The 26,494-nt window shown below is 48.0% G+C and overlaps 1 protein-coding gene across 2 annotated transcripts; it reads left to right on the top strand.

The window, feature by feature from the left end:
- The first annotated feature begins 621 nt into the window (after positions 1 to 621).
- On the top strand, positions 622 to 8,712 carry LOC133215829 (neuropeptide Y receptor type 2-like). 2 transcript variants are annotated; one of them, XM_061360094.1, is made up of 2 exons: positions 622 to 1,208; positions 7,328 to 8,712. In XM_061360094.1, the coding sequence occupies exon 2, from the start codon at positions 7,366 to 7,368 to the stop codon at positions 8,527 to 8,529; it is 1,164 nt and encodes a 387-aa protein (XP_061216078.1). In that variant the 5' UTR covers positions 622 to 1,208; positions 7,328 to 7,365; the 3' UTR covers positions 8,530 to 8,712. The 2 variants fall into 2 exon arrangements, with proteins under 2 accessions (XP_061216078.1, XP_061216077.1); XM_061360093.1 differs by having other exon boundaries at positions 623 to 1,255.
- Positions 8,713 to 26,494: the final 17,782 nt, after the last annotated feature.

Raw genomic sequence — 26,494 nt, 5'->3', positions numbered from 1 at the left:
CTTTTGTGGCACAGAATGGTGGTTGCAAACCCTCCCCTTTTTCATTCTCACAAAGAAGAGGAAACCAAAGTCTACTGTGGGGGTAAAGAGCAAGACTCTTCAGATAAACTACTAGCTGTAGGTACTCAAAGCCAAGGACAGGTGTCCTCCTCCCTAACCTCTGAACTGCACTGCCTGTGGGGCAAATCTCATGCTAGGAACACACCTGACTCCTTTGAAGGCAAACCCTTTGGGCAGGCAGGGAGCTGTGCTTCTCCTGCTTACCCATGCCACCCTCAGGGTGCTTCCCTGGGCTCTGGCAAGCTTGGATTTTGCAGATTTGGACATGAGGATGCTGCTTTGGTGCCTCTTCCTATCTCTTGCTCCAGAAGCATGGGTAGTGCTGAGCACCCTAAAATAGAAACTCACTCGGGTTCTCAGCTCCACACTGAATCTGGCTCTGGAACAGGCTGAGCCATTGCCAAGTGGCTAAAACTTCTCACCATTACTTCTATTTGCATCATGAGCACCCGAAGGCCTGTCCCACAGCAGCAGACTGCTCCATGCAGGGCACTGTACTAACACAGAGGCAGAGAAGGATGAGGGGAGGTCTGTGAGGGCTCTGCTGAGTTGCAGGACCCGCAGACCTCTTGCTGCAGGGAAGATTCATCCCTGGGCCAGACTGTGCCAGTACCAACAAGTTTAAAGCCTGAGCAGATGGGACAGCTCTGGAGTAAGGGCAGATGGACACTTGCCCTGGTCAGTGGCAGAGGCAAGGAGCTTGCAGACCTCCACCTCCCACCACTTTTCACCGGAGAGGGAACTGTGGATGTGTTGGAAAAGCTTCTCTCTCCCCGATGCAAGAAGCCCCTCAGTGGCTGAACACTGTATAAACAGCAGCAGCAGGCTCCCTCCCCTTTTCCATTTCTGTTTGTTAAACACACGCTCCCTGCCTTTCTGTCATTCAAGAGCTAACCCAGCATCCAGCTTTGCGATACGGGGGCTGTCAGTCACCCTGCAAGAGGGTGCTCTCCAGATGCTCAGGGTTGTACTGAAGCTACCCCCAGCGATGAAGCACCCTCCAGCAGCTTGGATCCTCACCTGACTTCCTCACTTTTCCGAGGACAGTCACAGAAAAGTGCTTTTCACCCCTTTGCCACAGGTTGCCTCCCAGAGAGTGGAGAGGACCAAGTGCTTCATCCCGGCCAGCAATGAGGCAATAACTTGAGGTGAGCAGCTCGGTTCCTGGAGGAGGAGGATGCTCTGGCCTTTGCAGGTGGGTTGGGGAGGGCTCATCTGTATGGCAGGGCTGGCCGGAGTGGTGGGGGTAGGGAGCAGGGCAGGTCTTGGCCATGACACATGGTCCAGGCAAAAAAGGTACAAGCATCTTCGGGAAACTGAATTTTGGGGACTGGCAGCTGCGAGATGGAATAGAGAGAAAGTGAACAAGAAACACTGGCAGGAGTTTCGACAGGGGGTCTGGGAAGCAGGATGCTGAGGGAGAGCAGTGAGGAGAGCAGGTTGTTCCAGGGGGCTGTACAAACCAGGCATGTACAGTGACAGAGGTGCAGGTGTGGGGCTGAGGTGCGTGGCTCTCTGAGAAATCCATACCTCTCCCACAATCTGCCTCCTCGTGGCTTGGTTCAAACCTCCTGTCAGCTCCTCCATGCTGGGACTGCACATGTTGCTGGCAGTCGGCTCAGTCAGAGATCAGTGCCCTCAATGAGAGATGTAAATCAGTGCTTGCTGTCTTTCTGTGCTCACTGCATGTTAACTGTTGAACAGAGGAAGCTTTCTGTAGTCCTGTTGTAGCCTGCATTTCACCCATGGAGTTTCCGGTCTGTCCCAAAACAGGATACTGGGTTTTCTCCCTGGTTGTTCTGTTGGTTCTTACTTCCCTCTCCCTTGTCTCATCTACCCCAGCCTCCCCAGATTTAAGGAGGTAACAGACTCCCCAGGGTGATGAGGATCCCTTCACCAAGCTCTTTCCTTCTGCAACCCCAGAAACTGGTGTGTCTCTATTGCAGCATCACCTGCTGACCTCTGCCTCCTAGCCAGCCTTGTTCTGCTCCCATGGTGTGTTCTGCAGGGCAAGGGGTCCTGCTCTGTTGCCCCCTGCTTTCTGTAGGGGAGATTTCCAGGAGAAAGCATGTATCCTTGCCAAATGGATCTCTTCTCATCACCACCTTTTTGATCCTGTCCTGAGCTGACTGGCTAAAGCATCCTTCTTGCCTTGTCCCCTTCAGTCTTCTCTGGCTCCGACCTAGGCAGGGACCTGCAAATACTTGGAGTGAGGAACCACAAGTATCCCCTCCTCCTTGCACTTTGTCTCCCAGTGCCAGTTCTACACTGGGGTCCCCTAAAAGCAGCTCCGGGGCCCTGCAGCTTTGTACATGCAGGGCTGGCAATGTGTGTCTGATGCCATGAGATTTCTGCACCAATGGGCCTGATCTGGGTAGGTAATTTAGAAAGATGCAGAAGACAGTGGGCAGGTCAAAGGGTCTTCCCTTCTTCAATGGTGTCATAGTAGGACAATCACCCCTTCACTGCAGATGGAAGAACCTGGGACAATTTCTCTCTGCCATTTGGCTTCAGGAAATCACCCCAGAGCTGCTGTTTGCCAGCCCATTGCACAGAGAAGGCAAAACCCTTCCCCTCCATCACTTACATTTTGCATTTTCATGCAGCTCCTGAAATCCACGTTCAGGTTTTATCCTGAGAGATGCAGAGTCCTCTCTGGTGGGGAATGCAGGAGACTGGAGTTAGCAAACTTGGGCTCTGTTCCCAGCCCTGCTGTGGATGTGCTGTGTGGTCTCTGGCAAGCTGATTTAACCTCCATATCTCAGTTTATTGTGTTCTCCTCTTTTAAATGCTGTGCTGTGTGGTGCAGGGCTTCATCCCATTAGTGCCTCTCGAGTGCTGTAGGGGAACATGAAAAGTAAAGGTAAAAGGTGGATTCCCCAGGGTGACAGCTGGGTTCTGGTGATGAGGGATGATCTCAGACCTCCTTGCCACAGACACCTGCCTGCTGCCAGCTATGGGACTGGGGATGAGCACTGGGAGCCAGTGTTCCAGACAGCTGCTGGAAATGAAGGGTTTCATGCAGTTGAGATGCTTTGGAGGAAGGACACAGCAGAGAGTAAGTCAGTGAGCTAAGTCATGGGAGTATCCATCAGCCTCAGTGCTCACACCCCAGCGCTGCTGTAGGGGGACATTGCGGCTGTCATTAGCCAGAGAGCAGAGGCTGGTCAAAGTCCCTCCACTCCCTCCCTTCCAATCCATGATTACTGTGATAGAATTACAATTGCTGGCTACATTCTGAGCAATCTTTGCCCTTACCTCCCTCTTTCCTGCACCCCTTGTCCCCACGCCACGTGCCTGCTGCCTGCAGCAACCCCAGGCTTGCTTCCTGGGACAAAAAGAGGAATTTTAATTAACAAGCTGTGTTTTCTCCAGCCCTCTGCCCACCTCTCCAGCCCTGCTTTCTGAACCCTGCCAGGCTTTGCAGATGGCTCTTCTACGTCTGGATATGCCCTGTCAGAGCTGGACCAGGCTGTGTGCCTCGGGTTGCAGCAGGGACATGGGCTGTCCCGAGGAAGCAGAGGTGCATGTGAGTCACAGGACACCTAAACTTGGCCTGCTGTAGGAATGGATTTTGGAGTTGCCATGGTGGTCACTGTCCCTCTCAATCACGGACAGCAGTGTGCTCAGCAAAGAGCTGAGGTTTTACAGCTCCTCTGTGCTTCCTCCCTTCCCAAAGGCTGAAGCCTGCTGGCACAGGGAACAGTTTTCTGCCTCTTTGGGAGCCTTCCCTGTGTTCCAGCCCTGCCTCAGGCTGAATCGCAGCTGGAAGAGAGGGTGAGGGCAGGATCTAGGCAATGCCCTGTTTCTGCATCCCTTCATGGCAGCCCAGCACAGAGGAAAGGGCTTAGGTTTCTTTCTGTCTACTCCTGGTCTGCCATGCTGCTCTGTTCTCCCAGAGCAGTTGTGTCCCTGCTCCAAGGATTTTTCCATCTAGCCTGGCAGGCCTGTTGGGCATGGGAGTGTGTGCCTGCAGCAGCCTAGACATATGCCAGTTCTTCCATTACTTGCTGGAACAGACCTCAGTTCACTCCTAGCAGCATCCCTGTGACCTCCAGGCAGCCCCTGGAGTGGGAACACTTGTTATGACCATTTTGTCTCTTAATTAAAATGCCTTAATTGATTTTTAATAGTTCTCCTTTGGAAAAAAACACAAAGCAAAGCAAATCAAATAATAACTCCATTAAGGCCATTTTGTTAGGAAGCAAAACAGCTTCAATAATCATGATGTTCCTGGCTCCTCTCAGATAGTGGGTAGCTGCCAGTCTCCAGTGAAAGGGAAAAGCCTGAGATGTGAACATGTGAACTGGCAACCAATTGGTGGGTGAGGTAGGGAAAAAGGGAAGAGTGTCCATTGGTGCTGTGCCAGGACTGGGTACTGAAGGTGAATGGGCAAGTCACAGAAAAGGGGTTACAAGTGACAGTGATCAAGCAATGCCTGTTGCCTTGCTCTGAGTCCCACTGCATCAGCTGCATGGGGTGGCTTTGAGGTCGTCTCTCCTGCCATAGAAAATAGGACTTTTCCAGGGCTGGGGGCAGTGGTGTTGTGGAGATCTGAGACCACCCTTTAGCAAACCCCTACCCCAGCAAATCCACCCATTTTTTCCTCGTGCTGCCTAGAGCTACCCTCTTATCCTCTTAGGTAGCTGTATGGCATCCATTATCACAGTATTTGAGCCCAGCAACTCCACGTACAGCAATCTTTGGCCTAAACTGGCCAGCAGTTAGGTAAGTTAGGCAAGCCAAGGAACATGGAGAAGACAGGAGAAAGCAAGTGTGCAAGCAGGGGCTATCTAACATAGGCAGCTCTTTTGCAGCCCCTAGGAGCAGCTCCCAACGGGGAATCACAACCCTTACTCTGAGGAGCGATGAAAGAACATGCAGAATTATTCATTGCAACTTAATCACTGCCACCTTGACCATCTTGACAGCATTATTTTATCCCGTTTGTTTATGGAACTGGCTGAAATGCAGTTTCAGCATTTCATAAAATGTACAGAAAAGCATTCCCCCTTTCCTAGGACAGGCTGTCCTTAAACACTTGCCTGGCAGGGTATGGGACTTGCAGGAAGCCCACCAGCACCCAGTTATCAAATGCTCCAATCTCATCTGGTACAAACCCAGGCCAATTAATCCCTCAGTTGAGAAGGTTCACAGCAGTGTGCCTCTAATTCCCAGCTTCATTTAAGCCCTCAGTGGCAGGGCATTATCCCCTCTCTCTGCAGGTCAGAGAAAACACAACGCTCTGCAGACCACCCTGTTTGGGCACAGTCATGACTTTTGCTCACTTTTGATCAAGTGTGTAGTGGGAATGGGGCCCCCACACAGTGCTGGGGAGATGGGGCATGTAAGGGGCCATGTCCACCCCTCTCCACATACCCCAGCAGCAATTCTAAGCCACGGAGGCTGAGAAGGAGCCAGTAACAGAGTTGGCTTTTCTCCTGCTGTGTTTGGACTCAATGATAGCCCCGTCGTGACAGCACTCTGCTGTTACAATGGCACCAAATGCCAGCCATGGGTTTCAGCCCGACTCAGTTCTGGCTTATCAGCCAGGCTCCCTGCTCCCAAAGCCAAGCTCACGCAGAGATTTGAGCACCACGTGGCAGGAGCTCACTGATGCTGCAGCTTTAGCTGTCAGGCCTGTTTGTACCTGAACTCTCAGCAACAGCTCTGCAGGAGGCTGGTTCACAGCTCCAGCAGTTTGCCCCCTGCAAAAGCCCCTGCAGGAACTCCCTCCTTGCACAGCCAGCACAGACTGGGTGTCACTGACATGGAGAGGACAGACAGGTTCTTTTAGGGACCCTTGGCAACAACTAAACAACAACAATAAATTGTGGTTACAATTAAAGCTTTGTTATGTTAACAGGATATTAAGGTTAGTGTAGCACAGGATTTCTGTAAGCCAAATCCATGTAGTACAATCTACAAGTAGTGCAATACAGAATTTATGACGCAAATTATATCTGATCACCTAAGTAATACACAGTTTATAATACAAATTAACTTATAATCACCTGAACCCTCTGCAGATCAAATTCTAATACATGGTTTGCTGTACCCATATAACAATCATCATCTAGTCTTAAAAGTCCTATAAAAGTATAAAGGACACACTCAGTCCTCGAAGGGAACAAGGCTGGTGGGAGCATCCCTAGCTATGGGTCTCACTGTCCAGTAGTTTCCCACTTAGGACTGTAAATGCTCGATTTTATGGCCAGTGCTGTGTGCTGTTATGCTTCCCTGTTCCGTGATGGCGTCATCAACAGCTGCCTGACTGGGTGCATGGGACCTTCAAGGCCAGACAGGAAGCGAGTAATCATCCTGGCACCCAGGAGCCTTGAGGCTGGCAGGGGAGGAAGAAAACTGTTTGGTTTCTGTAGCTGGTTCACAGGACCTTCAGGGCCGGATAGTGAGGAAGAGGGAATAATACATGACCTGCTTGCTCACAGAGAGTGGCTGCTTGCCTCACAAAATGGTATTAGTTTTGCTAACCACTTTACCATGGGCTGGGAGCAGGGTCCACTGGGTTTAGTTGGGTGCATCACTAGCAGGAGCAGTGCTGGAGACTCATGCAGAGACAGGGTGACAGATACTTTCACCTGGAGAGGTGAGAAGTAAGAAACTGGAAAAACCTGGTGCACAATCTGGAAATAAACAGTTATGGGGAGCTGGAGAAAAACACATGAATTTGACAATGTCTTGTTTTTCTCCTTTCCTAGTTTTTAAGGAGTTAGGACACGGGGCTTTTTTTGTAGGCCAGTAAATCTCATCAAAGATGACTGACACCATCAGCGATTGCTTCTGTCAGCCCCAAGAGGTCCCAGAGTTTTGGCTTGCTTGAAGTGACTTCCCTGTTTTGGAAAGCCTAGCCTGAGGAAGCAGAAGAGGCAGCATGCAAAGGGTCTCCATGAGCAGGAGATCTCTTCAGGACCTACCATTCTGGCCCTGGCTAGTTGAGGGTTTTTTTCTCCATTTGATTCAAATAAACAGAATCTCAGAAGCTTGGGTGAAATGTTGCATTTTTCCCTGACCTTTCCTTGGGGAACTGGCATTCAACTGATCACAGGTTCTAACAGGAAGTGTAAGAAAGAGAGCTGCAAGACCGTTCAGTATGAGAATGGGTGGGGAGTAAGGGAGAAGGAAGGAGGATGTCACCACTGCTGCTGTTTAGCCCAGAATGCCATGTGGGACATGCCCTTTGAGTCTCAATTCTTGAAGATGCTCTGCTGTCTCCTGAGCTCTCACTTCTGCTGTGTCTGTGTTCCAGACCTCCTTCACCTCCTGACAGAAAGTCTCAGGCCACGCATGGGACCATTGGAGGGAGCCAACAGCACTCTCACCATGGAGAAGACAGCGTTGGAGGAGAAGCTGCCACAGGGCTGGCATGCCAAGGACTTTGTCACTCCTAGCCAGGATCTCTCTGGGTCGCGCAGTGTTATGATGGACAGCACCAAGATCCTGGGGGTGCAGGTTGTTCTGATTGCTGCCTACTCCCTCATCATTCTGCTGGGGTTCATAGGCAACTCCTTGGTCATTTACATCATAGTGAAGTACAAGACCATGAGGACTGTCACCAACTTCTTCATAGCTAACCTGGCCCTGGCAGATCTCATGGTGGACACACTCTGTCTGCCCTTCACCCTGGTCTACACGCTGCTGGATGAGTGGAAGTTTGGGGCTGTTCTTTGTCATCTGGTTCCTTATGCTCAGGCTCTGAGTGTCCATGTGTCCACTCTCACCCTAACTGTGATTGCCCTGGATAGGTATCGGTGTATTGTTTTCCACCTGGACAGCAGGATTTCCAAGAGGCTCAGCTTCACCATCATTGCTGTCATGTGGCTAGCAGCAGCTGTGCTGGCAGGTCCTCTGGCCATCTTCAGAGAGTACCGATATGAGGAAATCCCATCCATCAACCTCAAAATGGCTGTCTGCTCGGAAAAATGGCCTTCTGGCAATAACAGAGATGCCACCATCTACAGCCTGTCCATGCTCCTCCTGCAGTATGTCCTTCCCCTTGCAATTATTTGTTTTGCCTACACCAGGATCTGGTTCAAGCTGAAAAACCATGTCAGCCCTACTTCTAGGAATGAAAACCAGTGCCGGAGGAGGAAGACTACCAAAATGCTAGTGATGGTAGTTGTAGTATTCGCAGTCTGTTGGCTCCCCTTCCACATATTCCAGCTTGCCATTGATCTTGATCTGGTCCTTATCTTCCATGACTACAAACTGCTGTACACTGTTTTCCATGTCGGTGCCATGTGCTCTACATTTGTCAACCCCCTGCTCTACGGATGGATGAACAAGAACTACCGGAACGGCTTCCTCATGTTCTTCCGTTGCCAGAACAAACCAGAAAGCATCCACACTGAAGGCTCTGTTAGAGGGAGGTCGTACATCTTCAGGGCCAGCACCCTAAATGGGAGCATCAAACAGACTCCTGGCAATGTACCACTGCCCACAGAGGTTTAGGGATGGGACACCCACCTCCAGGACTGAGGCTGACTGAGCCCAGAGACATTCCTGTGTGAATGCCTTTTTTTGGCAGAGCATTGTGTTGCCAGAACATTATAGCTACTGCAGGCACGTAGAAGCACCCCCTGTATCTCGCAAAACAATAAACCTGATATATTTCTGTCTGACCAAACAAATGAATTTCGCCTTTCTCTGCATTCAAGTTATGCATGCAGGAGCATGAAAAATCACACAGAAGAGGCTTTCATTTAGCCAAACACGCCCTTTTGCTATTTCCATTTGCCAAAATGGGTTGTTCAACCTTTTACGCTCTGACATACTACACATTACAAATGCAGAACCTTATTGTGTATGTTTCTTCATCTGTATGTTTCCTACCCAAAAGCCTTAATGTTCCAACTTTAGCTAATGTCTCCAAGGGGAGGGAGACTTACACTCTTCTGCAAGCATGGGCTGGCTAGTGCCATCACTCTGGTGTCCTGGGAAGGGAGCAGGTTGAAGCTGGGCAATCCATGATTTCTTGCACAGCATTTGCATTAATCTATATTTGCAACCCATGGGATGAACTCAGGTCCTCAGAAAGCCCAGGAGGTGGCAGTGACACTACCTACCGCAGCTTCCTTTACAAGTGTAAGAGCAAGGCTATGGGGGCACCTCATGAACCAGGGAGCTTGTGAGCCAGTGCTCTGGATTTTGCAAGGAGGAGAGCAGGCAGACAAGTGGATAGGAAAGACCTGGGGCAGCTGGTCAAGGGAACTGAAACTGAACCTAGGAGGTTAGCAAAGGTGATCTCCAGACCCTAAAATCTTGCTCCTGACATGCAATAACTTGATGGCTGCCAGCATGACCAGAGGCAGATCTACCAATGACACCATTCTCCAAAGCACTTGGTGGGTTTTAAATCTTTACTCTTTCTGTGGTTGGAGGTAGCATAGGTTGGGTGCTTCAGTTTAGAAGGCAGATGTGAGCTGCTTGCATGATTGTCACGGATGTGGCATCCCCTGGCAGAAGAAGACATGCAGACAAAGGAAGATGTATTCTATCAAACCAAACTATATGTTCCCCTCTCTAAAGCTGTCAGCTGAGGAGCGTATTTTTAGCTCCGCCATCAAAGGAGCCTTGATTGCTACTGTGATCTCAGCAGCTCGTCACTGGGGTTGTCTGTAAAAGTCAGTGTTCATCAGATTGGAAAGTAACTCCCAGGTGCAGGAAAGAGACTTGAGAGACCTCCTCATTAAAGATAAAAAGAAAACCTTTGATTTGTAGGTCTTCCATGGAGCAAGGACAAGAGGTAAGAGGATTGCAGTCCTGAGGACACCAGCCTGGACCAGGCTGCTGGGCTTGTCACATCCGGAGTCCTCAAGAGATGAACTGTCAAAGGACTTATTTGATAGTCCAGCTCTCCTGCTGCCTCCCCAGCTTGTCCTGCCTATGGCCCTTGTTCTCCAGCTCAGCTTACAACTGCCACACTAGGTTTTAGTCTCTGTTTATTTCTCTGATCCCCTGCTCTGTTTTCCTAACTAGGTACAAGAAAGTGGTCACTGGTTCCTTCCCAAGAGACATCACTGCCAGGCAGGGCCTGCAGCCCACTCTCTGTACTTGTAGTCATGGGCATGCTGATGTCTAATAACCTCCCCTGGTCCTGCAGGTCACAGCCTGTCTTTTTTTTCTTCAGGGAGCTTCTGGATCTGTGAAGATCCTGTCAGGAAGTCATTCATGTTCCAGTGAGAGGGTCATCTCCTTCCTTACAGGCCATGACATGATAAGAGAGCCAGGGCATAAGTAAGCCTTTGCCATGTGATGTGCTGTGACGTGGTGGTGGGAGTTTGCTGCTTCATCCTGATGAAAAGAAGAGGATATTCTCCTCCACAGTACTGGTAAATTCTGTCCCTGCCTAATGAGCTGGTCATTTCTACAGTCCATCCTCCTGAGGAACTCTCCCCCTATTTCCACAAAATTCCAAGATACAAAGAAATATTTATGTTTCAAAAACAGCTTAAATGAGTGGAAAGAATTCAACTATTACCAATAAACACTTCAGAAAGTGATTGAACACTCAATAATATATGTCAGTGTAAAGTAACACATTCAGCAATGCAAGCTTGGAAGCCAATCATGCTGCCAGCTGAGATGGATGAGGAACTAAATTGCTCTTCTAGGGGCCTTGCCAAAGGTTTTGTCCTGTGACACCACACACTGTATCTGACTGCAGAGCGAGGCAGATAATGACATTATGAATGAATGTTTAATTTTGAGCCCAGACTTTTAAACTAAATATGGATAAATAAATAAATAGATCCCAGCTCTTTACAAATAAATACTGGCAGCAGCATTTATAGGGAAGAGGTATTTTTATGCTGGAGCAAACTGAGAAGGAGAAATTATTTACTTCAAGTGTAATAGCATCATTCTGTTGGATTTAATTAAGGCACTTGTGCAGCTTTACTGATAGTTTTCTGTTTGCTGCCTTTTCCTTGCTACTGGAAGAAAGACACAACCTTCCACACCCACTGCTGGCAATAAACTGGCTCTTGGTTGTGCATATACATCCCCGTGGAAAACCACGATGCCTCTATTGAGGGACAGTGGCCCTAGTGTCCACTGCCAAAAAGAACAAGAGAAGGTGGAGATCAAGGAAGTAAAGCTTCTTACCAAAAGTTGATTTGGGAAAACAAATAGTATGTTATAGACTGTCATGACTGCATTGAAGGCAGGAATGAGTTTGCTTCCATGAGACAGAAATTTGTTACAGGTGAAGGTTCCCCAAATACTAACAAAGATGGCTTTACTGCCATGATCTGTTCCATGAAACCAACGACCAGAAGCAGAAGTTTTTTAACTACTTAGAGCTTGGGACAGGGTAGGAAAAACCCAGCTCACCCTGCTGTACTGGTGTCAAGGGCAGATCCTGTAGGAGTTACAGGTATTCTTGGAATCAAAGGCATCTTCCTGCTGCTTGCTCCTTGACGAAGGTGCCTCAGTGAATGATGGCCAAGCGGGGCTCCCCTCTGCAGAGCTGGCCCTGGTGTTCCTGATGTGGGATGGAATGATTCATGTCAACAGCACAGCTGGTAGGGATACAGCATTTCATTACAGGGTTAGGCACACAGTGACAAAAATGAAAATGAACAAGTGTTTCAGCAAAGCCTGTCTGGAAGACAGTGTTCCTGATGACCAAATGAGTTCCTTCTGGGGATCTTTCTGATTCTTGCTGACATGCTTCTCAAAATGCTGCTTCATTGAACTCACCCGAGGATATTTCCCAGCTTTTAGGAGGGAGATTCTAAGTTCCCCAAGAAGTACCCTATTTCTCATGCTAGGAGACTCCTGGTCACACCATACAAATCTTGTATTATAAAATGTACCACTGAACAGTTCTTGATTGCCAAGTGAGTCCTAGCAGATGATTAACTCTGAATAGACACCACAGGTGTCTAACTATCCCATGCAACCATGACTCACATGCCAAATACAACAACAGCTGAGATGTGGCAACAGCATCATTCAAAACCAGCAGCATCAGTAACTGCTGTTTCCTACTACAGGCTGCTCTAAGAGCCCTTGAGTCCCAGAGTCTCTTACCAAACTTTCAGGCTTGACAAAGCACATTGAAATTTGCAGAGCAGGAGCTGTGCTTTGGACACTGGGGGCTCTGCAAGCACTAGAAATTTTGCCTCTAAAGCACAGTTTGCTCTGAAAATCCGTTCCCATTTGATTTCCAAAGTATATATTTCTGTAACAAGCTCATGTGCGTAAAGAGAACAAAGGTTTGGACTTTTTACTTTTCGTTGTCTTAAGGCAAAATATAGAGCTGGCATTTAGATCAATGCAGGGTGATCTGGGTCCTTCGGTCAGGGCTCTCTTAGAATCAAAGATGTGACACACTGCTGTGATGCCTATGCTTCATTCTGCTCCAACAAAGACCACATCCATCCTTTGGTGGCTCTCTGCCCTGTAGTAACACGTGCCCTCTCCCATTACCCACAGCAGTCCAAGCAAACAATGTCAAATGGCACATGTTTTATTCAATATACCACAAATGAACCAGCGGAAACACTGCTCTGAACTTTTCACAGATGCTCTGTAGGGACATACACACCAGGCCAGGAAAGCAGCAGTTCTAACGTATGCTAATATGAGAAGGGTTGGAGTGCCATTCTGCTGAAGGAGGTCACAGACAGCTCAGCATTTCCCCAGATATCAGGTGTTAATCTTATCAGCGTTCCAGCTAACATGGTCTGAAAACAAATTAGCTTTTGTTTGGGCAGGAGCTGTGGGGTTGGTGCTTTCTTTACACGCCTTTGTCTTTTGGCTGTTATTACTGCATTATTTCAACAGAGTCTCTGAATGTGCTAGGTTTTAAATCAGGCCTCAGGATCAGCTAACCTGGTGAACAACAGGAATTACTGCAATAATCCAGAACAAAAAAGGGTTCTGTATTCATGAAGGAGCAGAATTTGGCCCCTTGCATTTGAAAAAAAATCAGAGCTTTGTGTTCCTTTCAGTCTTCCTTTATCTAGCTTGAGATTCTTCAAGTGCCAAAAATAATATTGCATATTACTGCCAGAACATCTATCTTCTCTTTGAGCTCATTTCAGAGAAAGGATTTGTTCAGGAGGGCCTGGGAGAGGAAGAAGGCAAGGGTTTTAAAACTCATCCTTATCTCTAGTCTCAGTGTTTTGTAAGTTAAAAGACAAATCAGAAAAAGACAAAGTCACACACACCAACGGAGGTACCAATTTATCTTCAGACAACACAACCTCCATTTAATTTTCTATCCAGACACCTCAGCACCCTTTGCCAAAGCATTGTGTGTATATGGGGCTGAATGAGGTTGTGGGAGGAAAGCATTTTTCTCCTGCTAATAGCAATACCTTAGTGCCACTCATGATTTATAGCCAGCAAAGAATGCTTTTTCTGGTCTGTGTTCTGCTTGGTGTAATGAGTACAAAAGGAATAGTGCGGATGCCTCATGGAGTTCACAGGAGGAGATCTTCATTAGTTCAGTCCTCTCCAGTGAGGTAGCAAAGACTGTGAACATTAGAGGAGAAACCATTTTGTTTATAACTAGCTGATTGAAGTGCACAAGCATGGAGTTGTCACTGTGACACTCTGCTAATGTGTCACAAACTTTCAGACACTGTTTGTCTCCAGGATGAGCTCAGCTACAAGGCGCTTCTCCTTGATGCTGCATGGAAGGAAGAAGGAAAACGGGTCACACAACAAGAGTTCAAGACATTCAGGACAGGATCAGCCCCTGGATGAAATCTGAAATTTAATACAGTTCTTTATAGAGCGTGGGGCAGATTGTTGGCTCTTTTGGGACTAGGATGAGTAACATCAAAAGGGGAATGGACTCTGTCATGGTGCAGGAAGAACAGAGCCTCTATCAAGCTAGAGACAAGTAGGAAGTAACAGCAAACCTGGATCCATCCTGTCCAGCATTCTGTCTTAGGTCAAGGTAATAAAAGATTCTGTTTACAGAAAGCATGCTAACTTGGACACTTCAGAGGTCCATTCCCCTCACACACCTTGCAGCAGCCACAACTGTTGTACTAGAGATACTAGAGAGGACATCCCTGTCTAGACCATTTAGTATCCATTGCTAGGCTTTTTGTTTGTGTTTTGTCTAATCCCCCCCTGACTCTGACAATTCTGTCTGATTCACAGCCTCCTGTGGCAGTCAGTTGCAGAAGTGCACACCCCATGGTATAAAAAAGTATTTTCTTTAGTCTGTTAAAAGCAATCCCCTACTAGTTTAAGCAAATGCCCTCTGGTTTCAGTACTGTGGTACTTGCTGAAGAGCAGCTGAATCTGTGCTTGCCCTCTGCCTTCTTCATTTTGTAAAGCTTGATGCTGTTGTCCTACTTCTCCAGATTTTCCCTCTCTTAGCTCAAGTCATGTCTTCTCCTAAGGCAACTTCTTCATCCCCAACCACCCTATATACTCTTCTGTGAATTTCCTCTAGTTCCACAAACATCACAATGGGCTGAATTTTGCCCACAATTCCTGTGGAGGAGTGTGATCTATCAGCTTTGTTCCAGCATTGCTTGAGATCAACCATATGAGAGCTTTTACATATGTGTAGGGGAAGGAGACCTCTTGATGAAATACCAGGCTGCCTCTCCCTGGCTGCAGCACTGCTCTATTCCTAATGAAATCCCATAGCACTGGTCACCAACCCAGTTCAGTGTATCATGACATGCATCCCCAGTTTTGTTTTTGAAAACAAGAGCCACAAGGACAATCCGATCCCTACCTCACCTTGAACTCTGTATCTCATAGACTTATCCAGGGACAATACTGGAGTCCAAATGATCCTGATTCTGGACTAGTGTCCTAAATCACAGTTTCATCTGTCCATTCTAAAAAACAGAAAAATGAGAAGTTGTACATTTCAGGAAAAGAGTGATGAGTTTGTGTTACTTGGCAACTGTCGCTCCCACATATCTTGGAAGAATCAGAGAACATCCTGCACCTCAGAGAAATCTACCAGCTTAGGTGAGGAGGAAGCGAACTGGCAGCAGATCCCTAAAATTTGAGCTGGGAAGATCTCTTGGGGCTCATGGGAGCAAAAAGTGCTTTATGTGTGCATCCTCCTCAGCTTGTCTCCTCAACGTGACTGTCTGCATCAGTTACTGGGCTCTTCATGGTGAAATAATCTGGTGTTCTGCCATTTCCGTCTCACAGCGGCATTTCACAGCTATCTGAACATGCTCTAATCCACCTGCCAGCTGCAATCAGCACACAGCATGGCTGCACTCCTGTCAGCCAAGATCTGAGCACCAGAAACAAAAGCCTTCAAAAGACGAATCAGCAAGAGATCTGCATGTGGAAACTGGGGAGGAGTCAAACCTCCGGCGCGATGGATGTACGCGCAGTGATAGCAAACTGCTATCACTGGTGGTGAGGCCAGAGTAAAAATTTGACTTGTTTTCTGCAGTGGACTTCCGACAGGAATCAAGACATGATTATTAAAACAACAATTTAGGGCTTCAGTTGCTGGGAGCTAATCTCCAGGGCTGAACTCAGCAGATGGCTGTGTAAGTGGACCCCAGCTAATGCATTTATGCAGTATTCAGCATTTTTGGTCCAGTTTTGTTGCCGACAACTTTGCGATGTGAAATCCCCTTTCTCTTTTCTGGGTTAAATAAAAGATCTAGCAGTTTCCAAGTGCAGATCTCAACTCTCTGAGACAATCCTGCAGTACCCAATTAAGTAAAGCTAAGATAGCAAAACTAACATGGCAAGAATTGATTGAAACTGTCCGCTGCTTCAAGGAGTGCAATAACACGATATTGCTATGGTGGCAAAGACATCTTACAAAAGCACAGGGTACACTGGTCTCTGGAAGATCTGCCTGGCACTGCAGTCCTCCATTGTGTGAAATTCCAATTGGCTTCATGCAAAATCATTCAGAGTTGGGTGGTTAATAGCCAGTAGTTTGTTTGGAGTCCTGGTCTTTCTAATTATGTTCTTAAGAAGACACCAGCTAACCTCACTGCAATCCGGGCAGCTAGAACAGACTGACAAGAACTTCTCTCTCTGAAATACAGCTATTAAAGTACTTCTCATAGATTTCCCAGACAGCAGGGAGATGTTCTGGGGTATTTTAATCATGTACATACTATAAGAATAGTATAAGAAAAGATCATAGGAAATAAATGGAAGGGAGTTAGAACTCCTTCAGCTAAACCATTCCTGATCACAGGGTGTCTCTCCTCCTCCAAGGCTCCTGTGATGGAGATTGCATCCACTCCCTAGGCACGGTCTGTTCTGAGCCCTTCCTAATGTCCAACCAATACATCTCCTTTACTGAAATTCATTACTTCTTGTCTCCTGGCAGACACAGATAATAGCTTATTACCTTCTCTACTGCACCTTTACATGTTTAAAGGATATTATCATGCATATCTTCCACCCCCTCCAGACTAAACCAAGTCATTTTGTTCTGTCCTTCCTCACAGCGCTTATTTGCTGCACCCCTGTTTGTTCTTGCTGCTCTCCTCTGAACTTTCCGTGTTCAACAGCCAGTAAGTTTGCAGATAAACAAAAGAACTGAAGGAGGTAGAAATGTGAGGTTCTCTGAGCAATTGCTCTGTAGACTGGAATGCAGAATTGGGAACTGCTCTGTTCCAAACACAGTGACTGCCTCTACACTATGGCAGGAGACCAGGGTCTTTGTTTCCCTGTCAGCAGAGCTATTTCCATGTTCTGACTCATCAACAGCTGTCTCTACACGGGTAAAAGCAGCAGCGCTTGCCAGCATTATTCAAGCCCTTGCATGTGAAAGTAACTGAGGCAAGTTTTCCTACAAGTCAGATCTGTCATGTGGAGTTCTGCCCCTTGTGGGTGTTGGCTTGTGTGTGCAGCTCAGGGTATGTCTGTAGCATGATCACACATCCGACCATGTTCTATAGGACAAAGGGACACAAGTGAAAGGAGGCCACAGTCACCATGTCCAAAGGTGCCTTTCCAAAGGAACCTGGTGCCTTGCAGATGTGTCTCTCTGAGCCAACCTCACTACTATTTCTTGTGCTGCCCATCAGCTTTCTGCACTCCCCATCCCTGCTGAGTGCACCAGTCACTTCCTTACCTCCCAGGCCCAGGGTACCTTCAGGCTGTGGCTGGATGCCCACTCTTGGATCCTGTGGCACTGGTGGAACAGGTTGCAGTCCTCAGACTCACCAAGGTCCCTGAGCAAACAGCTCTGCCAGCAGACCAGCGGCACAAGGCCAGTGCTGACTTCTCACTGTCCCTGGTATCCCCTGTTCAGGGGGTCTTTAATTGCTACTTCTTTTGCTATGCCTCTAAGAACTTCCCTTGCATTGTATTTTCTTGTATTGAGGATAGAAAGTAAAGCTCTTTTCAGCTAGGTCTCTCTCCCAGCTTAGATGAGCTGATCTTAAACTGCTGAGCTTTGCTTTCCTTTTCTGTGAAGCAGGACAAGTGCTGCACTCAGAGCCTTGTAAAACATGTTATATGTGCCAGCTGAATAGTGCTACTGCAGTAAAAAACATAACTGAACACATCTTGCAATAGTTACGTTTCCATCAGTTATGTATTAAGGAGGCAGACCTTACTTGGAAAGTGCTATAAAATACGCAGAGAAAAGCAAATTGTGAATTCTCAGGGGTAAATATTTATTCCAGACTCTCAGAAAAAGAGTAATGATTTGTGAATCCAGGTGTGGGAGGGTTTTAATGGTAACAGTGCCTGGAATTTTTCAGCAGCACCTACTGCTTTCAGAACATGGACCAAAGGATGACCTCAGGCTTTGCTCCACTGCTCATAAGCATTTTGGAATTGTTGAGCGAGAATGATTCTGAAGAAATACCAACGAAGAAATACCAAACAAGAAATACCTTCTGTTCTAAGGAAGCTAATTTAAAAAGCCTTTTTTTCTTTTTTTTTGTAGCCGTATCTTACTGTTGTCTTGTGCTGTCTTGTGCTTCCCTCCTTGATGATTGCTAAGATGTGCACTCTGGAAGAGGAACTTCGTCTGCTGAAACCATTTCAGAAGATGCTCTGGGCTGCAGCATCAGCGAACAGCCTGAAGAGGAGGGTGAGGCACCCCGACTGCAAAGCAAATTTACAGTGTTGTGTGTCTACCTGAGCAATCAGCAAGGCAAAAATTACATTTAGGTGACCTCCTGAGGTGGAACGTCTACCACAGCTAGATTAGGAAGCTAGAAAGCAACCTGTCATGGCTTTGATGGTCAGGTAATGTCTTCACTAATCAGTGGCCCGCATTGCATCAATTATTAGTGGAGCCATTTATTAATAAAACACTTCCCTCAGACTCCCTGTGACTCTTTTTTTTCAAGGGTCTCAAAGTGGCACATTTTCCCCAGAGGATGCAATCTATCCTGGGAGGTGACTGAACTGCTCCTTGTGGAAGTATGAGTTGCAACTCATAGCAAATATATTTGCAAGTAGATCAGTGAGCCACAGAACGAGGAAAGCCAGGTTTCCTAACAGCCTTATGCCTGCTGCCTGTCTCTCTTGTGTCTAATAACATGTCAGCTCACACAAGTGGCAGTCTCTACCTGCTGTGCTCTTGCACAAAACTTTTCAAATACAACATCATGGAGACCTTGACCTCTCTGTCAACTTCTGTTGAAATCCATCAAGTGGTTTAAAAATTCAATGGGGCTTTCTACCCCCTTGCCACTTCATTAATTTTGGAGACATGGGACATGAAGGCAATTGCTTTCTAGGGAACCGTATCTTAAAAGTTACCCTTCACCAGAGGACACCCCAAAAGATGTCAGTTGTTATGTGCGTGTTAGCAGCCCCTTCTGGTTTTATTCCTTAGAGGCTCTTGTGTGTGGCCCCCCCCTGGAATTTTTAACCTACTTCTCCACTATTAAAGACAAACCTCAAGTCTGAGGTCTGGTTGAGACTTTTCACTAACAAGCACTAACAGGCAGGCACCAGCTGCACAGGAGTCCTATCAAATGGAAGATCTGGGGCACGATCTCCTTGTTCCCTCCAGTGCACTTGTTACTGTTTTGTCTTTTCAAGTTCTGTTTTAAGTCCTGGGTTCCCCCTGATTCCTTGCAGGGCCATTCCATAGATGAATGGATCCTACTCTGGGAAGCTGCTTTCTGTTTCTCAGCATATATTTCCCCTTTGTTAAAGATTTCTCATTAGGTCTAGTCGTGCCCCTATGTATTTGTGGTATTTCTGGTATCCTGCACTATCTTAGGAGAAATAAATGAAAAATCTCCTTCCTCACATGCCCACCTTTGACTGGGCCCACTCAAAAACCAGAATGCCGGTTCTTTGGCAAAAATTCTTCAGTTATGCATTCAGATGACGGGCAACTTATGAAAGCAATTTAAAAAAGAGGATCCTAAACAGAATTTAATATATCCTTGTTCTTGCAGTGGTGGTAATTGAGTGCAGATTTGGTGTTTTTAATCCAGAGCTGCAAGGATCTGCACTCTTCTATCAGTCTGTTTTGATCTGAAAATTCTCATCTGTACTGTACTATAGGCAGTAGGTTAGGTCAACCTGCTGTCTTAATAAACCGTCTCTTGGATGTTTGTGGGCTTTTTGATAATAGCCAGGACTTCCTGAGTTTCATGGTTAGCACAATGCTATAGAAAGCTCATTCCTTCTGTTCCAATGTGGTTGTACTAATAAATATGAGATACATGCCTTTGGCATTAGCAAATAGATACAGGCCCTACAGTGTGACAAAAGTTATTTTGGCTGGGACTTGCCAGTGGTATATTATCAGAGGGGATTGTATAAACAAGCCAACACTTGTTAGAAGGAAGCACGGGGATCTGACTTCATTCCTGGATGTCATCCTACTTTACTGTCCAGAAAACCTCTGTAAGACACTGGAGCTTGGAATTGTGGAGACAGCTTGACTGTGTCTCTCCATGTGAACTGTGCTGCTAAGGGTCTGTTCAGGGACCCTCTTGAGTGATGAAGATGCCAACGCACTCTGAGATATAATATGAAAAGAGATCCTGGCACTGAGTTCTGCTTGCCAGAGACTTGCAGACATTTAGAAGTGCTCTGTTGTGCCAGCCGAGCTACAGCTCCTACTTGTTTTAATTCTTGTAATCAACAGATGACTGCTGAATGTGATAAGGCAAGTATTGCAGCTCAAACCAGACTAAAATCAGGGAAGGGAGAGGAGAGAAACAGCAGACAGATACCAGGTAGGAGATCCAGATGTAAAGCTTTGATGTTCTCCCCTTCAGTGGAAAGAGTGGAGGTGAGATTAGCTGTATTGCACTCAGTAATGGTATTATCCTGTACCAAACACCAGGAGATGCAGTTATTCTGAATGTCACTGTAAAAACATGAATTTAGGGGACTCGATTCTCCACTCAGTTGCTCTGTTTGAAACCAGATTAACATCACAGAGAGCAGGATTGCACCTTTTGTATTTGACAGTAGGAGCTCCTTTTTGCATTCAGGAAAACTGCCTCCTTGCCAAGTGGCACTTCAGTACTTGTCACAGAGTGCCAGTGTGGTGTAATCCATCAACTACCGATGAACGGGTAGCTGGAGGATTTCATAGAATCACAGAATGGTTTGGGTTAAAGGGACCTTAAAGCTCATCCAATTCCAACCCCCCGCCATGGGCAAGGACACCTTCCACTAGAGGTTGCTCCAAGCCCTATCTAACCTGTCCTTTCTTTCCTAGCCATGCCACTGAAGGTCCAGCAATGGCACACACCATCAGCATCCCTACATACCCTAAAAAGTGACATCAGAGAGCAAACCAGACTTTCCATGCTATCATATGCACAGCAGAGCAGGAGAATGAGCAAGACCGGATGGATTTGCATCTACTCAGTATATCCCAGACAAACTGTACCAGTATCTGAGCTTTTTCCAATATACTGCTACTGGTTTCACGTCCCTCCTGTTGTTCATTTCCCCATTCTATCTCCAGGGGAAGAAATGAGTGCAAAGAGTATCATGTTCTGCTGGGTATCTCTTAAAAAATAATGTATTTACTTATGTTGCACAAGGGAAGATTTAAAAAGCAACCTCAGTGCTCTGGACCAGAAATGAGTGGAGTTGATCATGGCTCCCAGGTCCTGAGGGAGCTCTTTTTGCAGTCTCAGCTCAGATCCAAAAAGGCTCTGCTGTCTCCCACCCAGTCAAGCTTTACCCCTTATTGCAGGCAACCTGTTGTGCTGTGCCAGGAGTGGAAATGGTTTGCTACTGATTTCACTGCTGTTACTGTGCTGCCTTTTACTGTATGTCCACACTGCAGTGGAAAGTGTGGCTGTAACTTCTGTCAACCTTTCTTGCATTTCTGAGAAGGAATTAAGTCCATGGCCACCATCAAGTCCTGCTCTTCTGGTGAGAGCTGTGGCTATGGGCACTGTGCTGAAAGGAGCGGTTCAACAATAGGAATAGATGCTTGTATGGATCCAGTTCATGGCCGCCCTTTGTCTTCCCTCATGATCTTCCCTCCTCTCATGGCCGCCTCCCCCCTCCTCTCACTTCATCATCTTCCCTCATGGCTGCCCCTCCTCTCCCCTCATGATCTTCCCTCATGGCCGACCCTCCTCTCCACTCATGATCTTCTCTCATGGCCACCACTCATTTCTCCTCATGATCTCCACTCATGGCCGCCCCTCATGGCTGCCCCTCCTCTCCGCTCATGATCTGCCTTAATGGACACCCCTCCTCCCCCCTCATGATCTCCCCTCATGGCTGCCCTTCCTCTCCCCTCATAATCTTCAATCACGGCTACACCTCATCTCCCCTCATGAGCTCCCTTCATGGCTGCCCTTCCTGTCTTCTTATGATCTCACCTCATGGCCGCTACTCCTCTCCCCTCATGATCTCCCCTCATGGCTGCCCCTTCTCTCCCCTCATGATCTTCCCTCATGGCTGCCCCTCCTCTCCCTTCATGATCTTCCCTCATGGCCACCCCTCATCTTCTCTCATTAACACGCCTCATGGACGCACTTCCTCTGCCTTCGTGATCTTCCCTCATGGCCACCACTCCTATGCCCTCATGATCTTCCCCCATGGTTGCCCCTACTCTCCCCTCATGATCTTCCCTCATGGTTGCCCCTTATGGCCACCCCTCCTCTCCCCTCATGGTCATTCCTCATGGCCACCACTCCTCTCCCCTCATGGCTGCACCTCATGGCCGCCCCTCCTGTCCCCTCATGATCTTTCCTCATGGCTGCCCCTCATCTTCCATTATGGCCGCACCTCATGGATGCCCTTCCTGTCTTCTCATGTTCTACTCTCATGGCTGCTACTCCTCCCCCCTCATGATCTTCCCTCATGGCCGCCACTCCTCTCCCGTCATGATGTTCCTCATGGCCACCCCTCCTCTCCGCTCATGTTCTACTCTCATGGCTGCTACTCCTCTCCCCTCATGATCTTCCCTGATGGCCGCCACTCCTCTCCCGTCATGATCTTCCCTCATGGCCACCCCTCCTCTCCCATCATGATGTTCCTCATGGCCACCCCTCCTCTCCCCTCATGATCTTCCCTCATGGCCACCCCTCCTCTCCCCTCATGATCTTCCTCATGCCCCCCCTCCCCTCATGATCTTCCCTCATGGCACCCCTCCTCTCCCTCATGATCTTCCCTCATGGCCCCCTCCCCTCATGATCTTCCCTCATGGCAATCCCCCCTCTCCCCTCATGATCTTCCCTCATGGCCACCCCTCATGGCCACCCCTCCTCTCCCCTCATGATCTTCCCTCATGGCAACCCCTCCTCTCCCCTCATGATCTTCCCTCATGGCCACCCCTCATGATCTTCCCTCATGGCCACCCCTCCTCTCCCCTCATGATCTTCCCTCATGGCAGCCCCTCCTCTCCCTTCATGATCTCCCCCCATAGCAGACCCTCCTGTTCCCTCATGATCTTCTCTCATGGCCACCCCTCATCTCCCATCATCATCTTCGCTCACGGCTGCCCCTCCTGTCCCCTCATGATCTCCGCTCATGGCTGCCCCTATCTCCCTCTGCCCATCCCACCAGCCGCGGCGCTGCCTGTGATCGAGTGCCCGCAGGGCTGGGTGTGCTCCTCCCGGTGAGCCTTGCACAGCTTCGCTTCAATTGCACTTTCCGAAGCTCAGTGAAATGAGAATTTTCAATTTCAAAAGCTATCTCCTTTCCTTTATTGGCAATAAAGAAGCAATGGGAACGCTTGCTTCGCCTCTTCTGTGCTGCTCATTACTTTGCACCAATGCATCACTGGGTTTCTCCTCTCCCTCAGGATCCCTCTGCAGTTTAACGGTGCCTCTTCTCCTGCCTGTCATCATTTTCATCACCTAACACATCACAACCCCAGCCTGGTTTGGGTTGAAGGGACCTTAAAGCTCCTCCAGCTCCAACCCCTGCCACGGGCAGGGACCCCTTCCACTGGAGCAGCTTGCTCCAAGCCCCTGTGTCCAACCTGGCCTTGAGCACTGCCAGGGATGGGGCAGCCACAGCTTCTCTGGGCACCCTGTGCCAGCGCCTCAGCACCCTCACAGGGGGGCATTTTTTCCCCTGTGTGCTAACTGTGGCTATAGCAGCCTTGCAGAGCAATTGAAATCGTTATGATCCTGGAGGATTTCATGAGAGGTTGGTACAGTAACTCCATCAGTTTGATGACTGCTTTTTTGGATAAAACAGGAGGTTACCTTTTGCTACCAAAATGAAATATAGAACTTCTGGTTCCTTTTCTTGCTTGGTTATTTTGTGCTGTGCCTGTTCAATACAGACACCTTGAAGAGACAAAGTATTGTTGCTTTGTAACCCCCAACTCCCCAGACACCTGTGTATATAATTAGGAACACTGTAAATGTTAACATTTCTGAGATCCCTCGTGTTTGTTCTTGCAAACAGCTCCCAAACATGCCGGAATTCATCAGAAATACAAATCCCTTTTTGCTTTTCCGCTGGTGCCATTGTATAAATAGTAACATCTTTACTGCAACATTTGAGGGGCTCCTTTACCCTTCCACAGACAGACAGACGCTCCTTCCCTGTCTCCAGCCCTCTGACGGCTGCTCCATCACACTGCTGCAGTTCCTATCAGCACAAAGACTGTGGACGGCAGGGTGAGACGGGAGCTGTAGCAGATGTGTGCAGGGCTACGGAGGAGCTAGTTCAGTGTGGTTGTACTCTCAAAGGAAAGTGCGACCCTATGGTCACCAGTGTAGTGTCCTAGTAGTTTAAAATGACTTAGGACAAATGAAAACTGCTCCTGGTGATTGCAGCTGGTCTACCAGAGTGCTCTTAAATTTCCCTGCACACCTCCTTCACTGCAGATGAGACTCAGCACAGGTCCCATGGGGTTTTAACCCCTCCACCATGAAGATCACCCCCCAAAGTTCCTGGCAGTGTTTCCCTCCTCGCTTCCACGCTGTCTCAATCTCACACAGCTTTTGTTTCAAGGGCTGGTGTCATGAAAGCTTCTTGGAAGCTGGTGGTGTTTGAGGGGCTGACACAGAGATGATGTCAAATTGCACTGAGAAAAGACGCCTCAGCCACACATTACAGCCTGACAACTGTGTGTTGAGTGAATAGGAGAAGGGATTCAGCCTTGGAAAGCTTTGCAGATGAGGGGGCTCGAGATGGATGAAGCTAATAATAATCTGCTACGATTTCTCATCTGTTTAAGCAGACTCTGAAGTGACTCTTCAAAAGTAAAGGCTGATACCTGCTCTTAGTTCAGCATGCCTCGCTGCCTTCTGAACTCCCTCAAAGTGGCCTTTGTACTTTATCAGGGAAACGAAGAGGGAGATCCCTGTGCAATCTATCTCCATCATCACCTTTCATTTCTTGAGGTAATGATGCATAAAGTGTCCAGGGGGAAGCGTGCCTTCCCCTTCCTGACACAGCTGGTACTCCTTTGTAAAGTCCATTGGGCTTACAATAGATATCACTAATTAATAATAAATTGTTAATAAATACTAACTACAGCATATTAATGTACATGCTGTTGATGTCATACTTCTGACATAAAGATCCATGGAAGAGTCAAGATGCCAAATTCAGGTGTTTGACTTCCTAACACCATTGACAGCCTGCATGCCATTAGAAACTCCTCCATGAACAACAATGGAAGCACAGCCACTGTCCTTCAAGATTTTTTCTCTTAAATGATCTTTTCCATTGTTCATGAGTCCTGCAAAACCTTTTTCTTTTGTTTTTTTTTTTTTTTTTTAATATATATGTTTGGCTAGGTAATAATTCCAACAGTATTCTAATGTATCAGTTTGAATAAAAGTACGGAGGTTTGGAAAAGCACAGGGCTGTGTGAAGCCACGCAGTGTTTGATGCAGAACAGTTTGCCACCAATTATTGCACATAAACACTAGCAGGACACATAAATGCCTGTAGAACTTCAGAATAACTGGTTGCAGATTTCATACTGGCTGTCGTATCGCTGCTCTGTGGCATTTATTAATGGTTTACTAGACAAGAGGAGCCCTTCTTGTGCTTCTCTGAGATCCAAGAAGGCACGAGATAGATGTGGTTTGTTATTTCTCTAAAGTTAGAAGGCATGATGTAAAACACAGAAATAGGCATGAATAAACACCACAATGTGCAGTTTGAAAAACATGCTAAAGCAAGCACTGTGCAACATCCCGCTCTCCAAAAGGTGCAAAGGAAGAGGGTTATGAGTGGAGAGCCCTAAGAAGCTATTTGTTCCCTGGAGAGCAAAACACTGTATTTTAGTGTTCATGGAAACAGAGGAAAGAATGACTTTGTTGTGTTTGGGAACTTCTATTCCCCCAAACTAATGAGAAATGCTGATTAAGAAATGCTGGGACACAGTGACCCCAAAAAATACTTGAAGTGGCTGCCATTTCCTGGCAGAAGCATCTGTTGGCTCCCGTTCCGCTGTGGTGGCATGGCGCTGTATGTATACCCAGCAGTCCGTGGAACACCCACCACCTTAACGAAGTGGCACTGAGCTTTCTCAGATCGGAACCTCATGCTGCCACTTCATCTGCCTCATCACCAGGAACGGGAAGCAGGGCTGACTGCACTGCCAAAGGAGCAGAGCTTCACCTCCTCCCTCACGAGGGGAAGGGACAGGCCTGTACCCGCTGCTCTGAGACCATCAGGTAGACAGGCTGTGGTAAGCCATACCAGAAGCCTGGCCAGCACCACTGGAGAACGCCAGCACGCGGCTCCACTTCCCCGTCCACCAGACACAGCCCTTGGCTAACTGCGTTCCAACACTCCCGCGCCGCCGTCACAACTGGCGGGAAACGGCCAGAGCGCGCGCGCGCACCACCCACTCCCCACCCCTTCCGCGCCTCACGCTCCTTCCCGCCACAACACAAGGGGACGCTGCTCCAGCCCCGCCCTCCCCCCGGCTTGGCCCCGCCCTCTCCAACCGTCACGCAGCGACCCGGATGTTGCCGCCTGCACTTCCGGTGGTGGTGCCGGTGCTGCCCCAGTGCTCCGGGCCGGGCCAGGCCTGCCGCCGGCGCAGTATGCCGGTGTGGCCCGC

This window comes from Neopsephotus bourkii, unplaced genomic scaffold (assembly GCF_033783945.1).
Source record: "Neopsephotus bourkii isolate Nb327-2 ecotype Australia unplaced genomic scaffold, CSIRO-AGI_Nbou_v1 NB_1016, whole genome shotgun sequence".
Classification (NCBI taxonomy): domain Eukaryota; kingdom Metazoa; phylum Chordata; class Aves; order Psittaciformes; family Psittacidae; genus Neopsephotus; species Neopsephotus bourkii.
The sequence above is the reverse complement of the archived record's forward strand: the minus strand, read 5'-3'. Positions and strand labels throughout refer to the sequence as shown.

Bases quoted from the DNA above. Each gene is read 5' to 3' on its own strand.
- LOC133215829 (XM_061360094.1), top strand. From the start codon at position 7,366: ATGGGACCATTGGAGGGAGCCAACAGCACTCTCACCATGGAGAAGACA.